Source organism: Sinocyclocheilus anshuiensis, unplaced genomic scaffold (genome assembly GCF_001515605.1).
Source record: "Sinocyclocheilus anshuiensis isolate Anshui unplaced genomic scaffold, SAMN03320099.WGS_v1.1 scaffold155, whole genome shotgun sequence".
In the NCBI taxonomy this organism is placed as follows: Eukaryota; Metazoa; Chordata; class Actinopteri; order Cypriniformes; family Cyprinidae; genus Sinocyclocheilus; species Sinocyclocheilus anshuiensis.
The window spans coordinates 935,420-946,373 of record NW_015549572.1 but is presented as its reverse complement, the minus strand read 5'-3'; the positions used below and the strand labels follow the sequence as shown (position 1 = coordinate 946,373).

General features: G+C 35.2%; 1 protein-coding gene across 1 annotated transcript in view; it reads left to right on the top strand.

The window, feature by feature from the left end:
• LOC107657457 (beta-1,4-galactosyltransferase 2-like) overlaps window positions 1-10,954 on the top strand; it is a 136,765-nt gene that overhangs the window by 121,091 nt on the left and 4,720 nt on the right. Inside the window, exon 6 of the mRNA XM_016445550.1 lies at window positions 6,146-6,250. Coding sequence (XP_016301036.1) covers window positions 6,146-6,250 — 105 coding nt within the window. The remainder of the gene's footprint in view (window positions 1-6,145; window positions 6,251-10,954) is intronic.

Below are 10,954 nucleotides of genomic sequence, written 5' to 3'. Positions count from 1 at the left end.
TTGGATGGGATAAATGCAGAGCACTAATTCCGAGTATGGGTCACCATACTTGGCCACATGTCACGTCACTTTTTTTATACTTTTATTAAAGAAGGCTTATTAAATATTGTTTTATGCTTTATTTTTGTAAAGGTTAGGGATTATATGATATGCACTCTGCAGTAAGCAGTACAGTAGTTTTTTCTTTACTCCAAACATTTCATGGGAGATAAAAAAAAAAAACAGAGCGAGGGAAGGAGAGTGTGTATGGGGAGGGCTGTAATGGAAGAGCGCCAGACAAGGTCAGTCTGTCTGCCATATTGTATGACCACTCCTCTGTCCCTCCCTTTCTCTCTCACTTTTCCCTCGCTTCCCTCACCTTCTGTCTCTCTCTCCCTCTATGTCTGAAAAGACAACTCTGTCTTTTTTTCTGCTCCTCTCCCATTTCTGCTCTACCAGCAAGCCATGAAGTAATAGTAACGATTCCAATTCCCCCCCACTCCGAGAGTCTAATGCAATTAAATGAACTGCAGGGAGGAAGAACAGAAGGACATATAGAAAAATTCTCACTTAATCCAATTAGAGACTACAGGCCAAAACAGGTCTGCAGTCAACTTTATTAATTATTACATCAGCATTCAGACAAACATTCTCTTGATCACAAAACCTGTCTTGTTGACTAATAGAAACACTGTGAGTTATTTCATCATGTACCACTATTATGGTACAATAGTGATGCTGTTTGCTTTTGTTTTGTATGAGTAATGAGTGTTCCCCCACCTGTTTTCCACTTTTGCTTTCTTCCTGCAGGTGTTTTAATGCATTTTTTGCCTCCAAGGCTGAGATTAATTTAGTAGCATCTTTTGTTTGTTCCTAACCAAAAAAACAAACTCATTTTTCTATGTGGTGGCAAGGAAGTCACAAAACCTTCAGATATTCGGCATAGATTTTCAAGGTCTTCAATGGCACAGCATTTTGTTTTTTCCCCTCAATCAGACGACTCTCAAAAGTGGCAGCCCCAGAGTAATCACAGCTGTCTAAACCAAGCTTGAAAGGCCAGAGAGTTCAAGGAACACTGCTGCGAACGAATCGCCCAGTAGAATGTGAAAATGCTCGCCGAATAAATGCGGTAATATGTGTGTATAATGTGCATAATAATGAACACAAATCCGGCTCCAAGGCATTTAACCCTCATCTTACTTGAGGCTCATGGCTGTTTAGCCAAATTACTGCAGGTGTCCATGAACATGAGCCAACCAAACCGTAATTACCAACATGGACACAGTTATCAGAGCTTTGTTGTTGTTGTCTTTTTATACCTTACTCAGATACCTGGAACTGGACTGATTCCAGCCAAAACTCGAATCAGAGCATAGATTTTCAAGGTCTTCAATGGCACAGCATTTTGTTTTTTCCCCTCAATCAGACGACTCTCAAAAGTGGCAGCCCCAGAGTAATCACAGCTGTCTAAACCAAGCTTGAAAGGCCAGAGAGTTCAAGGAACACTGCTGCGAACGAATCGCCCAGTAGAATGTGAAAATGCTCGCCGAATAAATGCGGTAATATGTGTGTATAATGTGCATAATAATGAACACAAATCCGGCTCCAAGGCATTTAACCCTCATCTTACTTGAGGCTCATGGCTGTTTAGCCAAATTACTGCAGGTGTCCATGAACATGAGCCAACCAAACCGTAATTACCAACATGGACACAGTTATCAGAGCTTTGTTGTTTTGTCTTTTTATACCTTACTCAGATACCTGGAACTGGACTGATTCCAGCCAAAATTCGAATCAGAGCAGAAGAGCTAAAAAATTGCTTGATTAAAATCAACCTCATACCCAGAAATGAGGAATTTCACAATAAGGCAAGGTTCTTACACTGCAAAATACAGTTTTCATAATCAGTATTTTTGTACTGTAAAATATCTAAACTCAAATATCTTTTATTGGACTTGTTGTCCAGTGAAATATCTAAATAATATTTAAAACCTGTTTTCAGAACATTCTTAAGGCCCGTTCACAGCAAAAATGGTAACTATAAAGATAACTATATTAGCGTCCACACCAGCGGACGATATCGTCCATTTATTCTAAGCGCACACGCGTCTGCCGCTTTAAATTCTCTAGCTTGTTACAGCAGGATTGATTCTGATTGGCTGTCTGTGTTTTTATCGTTCATCAGCTGGAAAAAAAATATTTTGAAAGTGATTCCAGCGATATTGTTTCTCTGTGCCTTCATTGTTATAATTGTGGTGTGGACCCTGCTATTCTTTAATATTGAGAACGATTTTTAGAACTGTATCTTTATTGTTATCTTTATAGTTATCGTTCTTGCTGTGAACGGGCCTTTAGAATATTTATTTTCAATTGTTTTTTCAACATCTTGAATAACATGTATTTTTTAATAATTTTTGCATGGACCTCAAGAAGTTTATCTAGAATTGTGCTTAAAGCATGAAAACCATGAGAAGTAATAAAAGTATGAGAAACTGTTTGCCAACAAACTGTTTATATTTTTTTAATGGACCGCAAGACAAAGAAAATGATTATGAAAATTGTATGAGCAGCATTCACTCAACCAATTACATGACTTTGGGGGCGGGACTATGAGTTTGGTGCCAATAGTAGCACAGCAATTACCTTCAAACACACTGTAATTAAAATTGTAATGGGTAAAATATGTTTATTTGTTTATATACCATGTTAATACTTCAGTACTGATATCATATAAATACCATGGCATATATGATAATGATAATCATTAGTACAATGAAAACCTTTGGTGTAGGATTTACTTCAAAACAATTTTCACACAGACATTGCTAGTAAATTAATAAAAAGAAAACATACTCCTTTAATCTTTTATTTACAACTTAGGGGGAAAAAAATACAGTGTAATGTAGTATATATCAAAGTACCTTCACTCTAAATAGTCCTTTTTTAAAGGTGAGGTACTTTCTATTGTCCTTAGTGTGCCATCTTTTTTGATGTAATACTTAGAATGAACTGGTTAAAAATTACTACATAAATGTGTATGTAAATGTGGTCACTGTCACGCATACAGTTTTGTCCTCAGTGACATTTATTAATCCACTCTCTTGTGCGTTCTCCATTGTTTACATTGTCTTTTCTCTTATTATAATCTCAGGCCCTCTGAAATCTCCTTTTGCTTTCTGGGTCAAGAATTCCCAGAGATTACCTTCAATCCTCCAAGCTGCATTATTTATGACAAAGGCCTTGCTCTTGTATTATTAGGATGAGGTATATAAAACATTAAATAAATCATAAGAGCCCACACAAACACACACAAATAGGCATGCCCTTATTCTCCTCGGAAGGATTTCCATCTAATCAAATACTTTAAGAAAGGCGTCGTTCCTCGGAATTGCAGCGTGAGGCTCAGAGCTCGAACGACATGATGCTCACATGACAAACATAAGATCTGCACTAATGCCAAGACCTGGAGCCAAGCAGGGAGATTAGAATGGTTTGATTGTTCAAGCGATCGTGAGTCGCTCTAAGCTGTAGTTACTCAAACAAATGGGATTGTACTCCAGGCTGGGTGTGTGTGGAGCTGCCTGGTCTGGCTGCTCTCTTAAGCAAACGTTGCCGACACAGTTCTCAGCTACTGACTTTTGTTTTGTTTTGGTTTTTTTTTTCATTCTGCCTTGTTTCCTGCTCATTTGACATTTTCTGGTATTCGTGTGGGTTAACAAGTTTTTGATTAGCTGTAGCTGCTTGAAGTTCATTGTTAATTAGTGAATGCCCCAAGTCACTGATAGTAATGTCAACTACTGTCTACTTCGATTCCAAATAGGAACTAAATGATCTTTTGAGTGCACACAAAAGATGTGTCTGAATATGCAATGGTAAAAAATTAAGAAAAATAGCAAAACGTAGTATGTCAAAGGAGTAAGGTATGCAAAACAGTAGGCAAACACACAGATGTCTTAGAAGACATTTTAATAACAATAATAATAATAATAAATAGTTTATTATTATTATTATTATTATTATCAACATTTCTAAATTATTATTAAAAAGTTCACAATAATAATAGTAATAATAATAATAATATTAACAGCAACAATGTTAATAATAATAATAATAATATTAAAAACACAAAACCAGCACTAACCAGCCTGGACCTAATCTAGTTTCAGCACTGAATTGCCTGCCATTTCAAATATTTCTGATATTTTGCTTCTTCAACACTCTCAACATTGGTTAACGTTCAGGTTCATGTTCATACTTCACAGTTAAAGGGAGATATAGGGTGGGTTGTACCAACAAGGATTAATTTAAGCAAAGTTTAGAGCTAATCAAGGATTTGTTGATCTGGGTTTTATTTTAAATCGAGTTGTGTTGCACCACTTAATTTTAAACACAGATTAACAAATCGGGGATTAGAATTCTAATCCCCGATTTGTTAATCTGTGTTTTAAATCGAGTTGTGTTGCACCACTTAATTTTAAACACAGATTAACAAATCGGGGATTAGAATTCTAATTTGCAATTAAAACCTTCATCTACGATTAATTTTTTCCGCCATGATGGATTCGCCATTGCAATTAAACAGGAACAATGTTAATATTCCTTATCCTTCTTTGCTGACAACCAAACTCTCTTTCTGACATAAGTTTCTTTTGTCGATGAAGGAAATACATTTGTCAAATATCTGCCGTTTTAACTATGTAGAGACTGTTATTCAAACGGCTGATCAAGCAAGCAATTTAGGCAGTGCATACGGATTTCATAATCCTGGAAATATATTTATAGTATCAAATAATGAAGTATATCTTATAACAAAACAACCGAGATAAGAGAAAACAACTGGCACGATTCGTGGACCTCGGCGCCCTGTCCGTTTGATCGCCGCCCAGCAGCGTGCGTGGAGCGGGTGTATGAAACGAGAGGCGCGGCCGCGATCACTGGCGCTCACTTCATCATCACCGCTGCAATTAAATGCTGTAGGCTACAGTATATTTCTGTTTTCTTTGTCGTACGCTGAGATGCACCGAGATGAGTGACGTATTCACATACCGGACTCGATAGCAGACGCAAATTTACTACAGGCTACCAAGACCCTCACAATATGCCGGCTCAATGCGCTTTAATTTTCATTTTTATTTGTGATAAACACCTCACGACACACCCTCTATTGTTTTCTTTGTTCAATCAGCCACATAATTGTAACTGTATGTGCACTTTATTTCATTTAAACCTCTTCACCTGTAAATTTAAAATTAATCCCTAATTGAGATTTAAATCTGAGTTTAAAGTTATGGAGCAACGAAGTTAATCTATCTTAAATATAAATTAAATCCAGGATCAAGATGATGGTTTAAATGTAAACATACTTATTTTAAAACAAGGTTTAAAGTTTGCTGCAACAGAATTATTAGATAAACCTTGATTTAATCTGGATTTAAAATTAATCCTTATTGGTGCAACCCACCCATATATTTTAATAACATTTATTAAAAGTAATTTGTGTTTGACAGGACATTGTTCTTAATCTCAACAGCAAAATTACTGATGAAAAATGTTTGTTAATTTTAGTTGTGATTTTTTTCATCAATAACAACAAAAACACATCATGGTGACAATTAAATATTTTAATTAAGGCATGCTATTGATGAAAATATGATATGCTTGAATTTAAAAAGATTTTAAAAATTTAAAAAAAATTATTAACAATTCTCAATTAATATTAAAAAGGCAATAATAATAATTGTTGTTGTTATATTATTATTATTATTATTATTGTTGTTATCAACATTTCTAAATTATTATTACAAAAGTTCACAATAACTAATAATAATAATAATAATTGTTGTTGTTGCATATTATATTATGTTATATTATATATATTTTGTGCACTGTTATTTCATATGGGGGTGGATAGATTGTTTTCACTGTTGTGCTTGGTGGATGTAGTGCTTCATCAGATTCTAAACATACTTTAAAAGTATGGGAATGTGGACACACAAATAAACAAGTACAAAGTGTTTGTAATTTGAGCTGGGTGATGCCCTCTCTTCTCCAGACCATAACTATGATAATCATTAGAGTAAACGATGTTGTGACTGTGTGAAGCCAATCAGTCAGTTGATATGAAAACTCATACACGCTAACCATAAGTTTTCTCTATTGTTCTCAGAATCACACTAAATGGGATGAAAGTGTCTCGGCCCGACGTGAGAATCGGCCGCTACAGGATGATCAAGCATGAGAGAGACAAACACAATGAGCCAAACCCCCAGAGGTAAGACCCTGTTCTCCTGCCAACAGTGTGAGAGAGTCCACCCCGCCTGCGCCTGAATGCTTAACATTCACAAGCACTGTTAGGATGTGTTCAATCACACCACTTTTCCTATACTCGCGACTTATTGATCTAAAGCACAACAGAGCTCTTTGCATTGCAGATATACTGTATAAGAAATAGCTTGATGTTACTGACATTTTACAGACTTTACAGATTCTTGCATTTAAATTCACTGCTCCAAACACCAGCATGTGTGTTATTTGCTAACTGGTCTTCTTGGCTGTCTTGGTCAACCTGCTTCACTATAAAGACCTTCCTTTACGATCAGCAAGTTTTGATGATGAACAACATTGTCTGTCTGGTCTACCAGCACGAACCAGTCGGGACCTAATCTAGTTTCAGCACTGAATTGCTATTTAAATTATTATATTACAATTATTATCAGGTTCATGTCCATGTTCATACTTCACATTTAAAGGGAGATAATACATTTTATTTAACATTTAAGGTTTTTTCATTAATAATAAAAATGAAAATATGATAAGCTTGAATTTAAAGCCAGTGAATTGTATGACTTTATTTTTTATATCAAAAGCAGATGACAGTTTCTTGGGTTTATATTTTGTTTATGTTGATATGTAACATGTTTGGTATGTTTATATGTATATTCTTCAGTTTTTTTTTTTCCTTTTTTTTTTTTTTACATGTTTTCTCCGTTTATTCTTATTCATATGTTTAAATGTTTATGCATTTTTTTTTATTTTAACTTTCAGTATATTATATATTTTTACACATTGTCAGTTAAAATTATATTTTTATTTAAAATGAAAAACTAAAAATGATATCATTTTGTTAAAATATGACATATGACATGAAATACTGACAATTTTAGAAATATTTTCGTCAAAAGAAAAATGAACTATTACTATGTAACTGTGTAATAATCCACCCAGTACTATTGCTAGTTTGTTGCATTGCAAACTTTGTCCAGCTTTTGTCACTCAATTATCTGTGGCTGTAAGAAAGTTTCATCTATTTAAGATGCACTCAGTCTCAGAAATATGATTGTGTGTGTGTTTATGCCAGCTGGCGGAGGTTCTTAATGCATGAATAGCTCAGACGTCACCGGGTGTAAAATAGCCCGATCAATGAGTCGATAAGCCCATCCGTGGATGCTGTGCTGCAAGCCAGATCGTTCCCAGGTAGAAAAGCTTCACAGCAGAGCAACTAATTGCAAAACGATTCCCACAGTTGCAGGTTGGTCCACTCTTTCTTGGTGCTTGTCAATCTTGGGAGAGCTCTGAGTGAATTGGCAAGACAGAAGCAAAAGAAATGCCATTAAAAGTTAGGATTGGTCTTTTCTCTGGTAGGAGGTTTCACTCAGCTCTCACTGTGCAAAGATAAGAGTCAGTGATTTATTCGCTTTTGCTCAGTTTCATTCTCATTATTTTTTTCCCTTGATCTCTTTCTCATTCACTCACTTACTGTCTCTCTACTTATGTCCTGCTCTTCCTCGTTCTTTTTGTCTTTTTCCTACAAGTGGCTCAGACAGTTGAAGTAATGAGCGTGGCCCACCCCGAGAGCCACGAGCGCATGCTAAACTCATTTTTGCTGGAGAGGACAGAAGAGCGCTGGGTAGAAATGAATGAGGAGACTGTGCTGAAGTTAATGAATTGAAACATGTCACGCTAAAGCGGGTCTGTTGTCACAGACAGGTCGTTTGTTTGTGTTCTGTCTCAAACGGGAAAAATGATGCAGAGTCTGTCGCTGAGATCCACCTTTGGTACAAGCATCAGACCGGAAAATGTGCACTTTATCGTTTGCTGAAACATTTTTTAATGCTTTTCAATTAACCCAGGGTTCCTCTAAGAAAACCTTGGAGGAATAAGCAGACTACTTACTGGTACAGTGAAGGTTATATACTTACAAAATGAATAAAAAATAATATTTAATGAACATAATTTGTTATTAAATATTTATTATTATAATTATACAAATTTTTAAATAAATGTTCAGTGACCCAGGGCTCCTAATGTTATATACTCAATAAATAAATAAAAATAAATTAGAGCTGTCAACTCGATTAATCGTGATTAAGCGCATCCAAAATAAAAGCTTTTGTTTACATAATATATATGATATCTCTTAAAGGGATAGTTTTAAAAATGAAAAATTTGATGTTTATCTGCTTACCCCCAGGGCATCCAAGATGTAGATGACTTTGTTTCTTCAATAGAACATAAATGAAGATTTTTAACTCAAACCGTTGCAGTCTATCAGTCTTAGAATGGCAGTCAATGGGCTCAACGGCTTTGAGAGTAAAAAAAAAACATGCACAGACAAAACCAAATTAAACCCTGTGGCTCGTGACGATACATTGAGGTCACAAAACGATCGGTCTGTGCAAGAAACTGAACAGTATTTATATAATTTTTTACCTCTGATCCACCGCAATGTCCAACTGTCCTGAGCGCGTTCACGACATTCGGTGCGTGATGTCAAATAAATACGGTTGGGCAAAAAATTCCACGTTGTCTGATGATATGTCAAAAGATAAGATAAGACCCTTCTTCCTCGGCTGGGATCGTTTAGAGCCCTTTGAAACTGCATTGAAATTGCATTTTGGACGTTCAAACTCGCGGGCACCATAGAAGTCCACTATATGGAGAAAATATTAAAAACATAATTTCTTTACAACTGAAGAAAGAAAGACATGAACATCTTGGATGACAAGGGGGTGAGTACATTATCTGTAAATTTTTGTTCTGGAAGTGAACTACTCCTTTAAATATATACATGAATGTATGTGTATTTATATACATACACTACCAGTCAAAAGTGTTGGACAGTAATAAATGCAGGCTTGGTGAGCAAAAGAGAATTCTTTGAAAATCTTGCTGTCCAAAAACTTTTGACTGGTAGTGTATAAGTATACACAGTACACACACAAATATTATGTAAACAAACTTTTATTTTGGATGCGATTAATCGCTATTAATCGATTTGACAGCACTAAAATAAAAATGTAAGTCAGAAAAAGCTTTACTTTAGTGCCCCATTTACTGTAAGTGTGCTAACCGAGTGAGCCAGCCGTATGATGATGAACATCCACAGACTGACGCAGACGTGGGCACTGCGGCTCGCTGACAATCAATATATCAGGAAGTGTGGTCAGAGATTGATGGATCTCCTCGGCATCCTCTGAAACACTCCCTGACTCTGCCAGCGCTGATATAACCCACCCAGACACGCATCAGTGTAGGTGGCAGAGTCACAACTCATCTGGGCATCTGATTAATAATTGATTAGCACCATAACGGGAATAATAGGAAGTCATTTAGAGTATGATCCCTTCCTCTCTAGATTTTATTGCCTCCATTAGAGGCTTGTGGGGATTATTCTAAGATGGCTCGTTTGTACGTGATAAGAGGTTTAGTCTCAAACATGACTGCCTCTAAAAACCGAGCTGGAAATTTGATGAAGAAAGCTGACTTGGGGAATGCTGTGGATTACTGGCATTTATTTATATAGCACTTTCAAACATTACTTATTTTGTGTTTCTCTTATACGTTCTGTGGTAATATATAGATTTTGGCCTCATTTCCTTAGGAATTTGTTTGGAACTGTGTGCTAGGACAGTGTAGTAATGTAGTTTGCATTTAGTAGTTATAAATTTGTTCTCCCTCTCACTTTTTCACTTTTCTAGTTAATTTAGCAGTTAAATGCAATCTTTAGCAAATATCCAAATTAATTAAAAATTTTGTGTATTTTGTACATATTGTACATTATGTCGTGAGGCCTAAATTCACTTGTAGCATTTAAAAATATATTGCTTTTATTTATTGTAGTGTTTTTGTTGTTGTTTTGTTTTGTTTTGTTTTTTGAAGAAGTAGTATAGAATTCTAATATCAGCCATTACCTTGTTATCATCCATACATAAAAATAAGTACTGTATCGGCTAGAAATGTATTTATGTCAGTGTAAAAGCATGCAAAGAGGTGTGAGACTCAAGCATCTAATGTCTCATATCTGTCCATTTGTATCAATTTCTCTCTTTGCTTCTTTTAAAAAAATGTGTAGATTGTTTTATGTTCTTGAAAGAAATCTCTAATGCTTAAGTCTGTATGATATTTGATCAAATAAATGTGCAAAAAAAAAAAAAGTATTCCTGTGATGGCAAATCTGAATTTTCAGCAGCCATTACTTCAGTCTTCAGTGTCACATGATCCTTCAGATTTTTCAGTATTCTTTGATAAATTAAAAGTTTAAAAGGACAGCATTTATTTTAAATAAAAATCTATTTGTAGCATTATTAATCTCTTTGTTGAGTAACACTTTACAATAAAGTCTAATTTGTTAAAATTTGTTAGTGCATTAACTAACATGAACTAACAATAGACAGTATATATTTATAGCATTTATTTATATTTGTTAATGTTAGTTAATAAAAATGTTCATGTTCATGTTGTTTTACAGCACATTAAAGGGGTCATATGATGCTGCTAAAAAGAACATTATTTTGTGTATTTGGTGTAATGAAATGTGTTTATGCGGTTTAAAGTTCAAAAAACACATTATTTTCCACATACTGTACATTATTGTTTCTCCTCTATGCCCCGCCTTTCTGAAACGCGTCGATTTTTACAAAGCTCATCGGTCTGAAAAAGCGAGGTGTGCTGTGATTGGCCAGCTATCCAGTGCGTT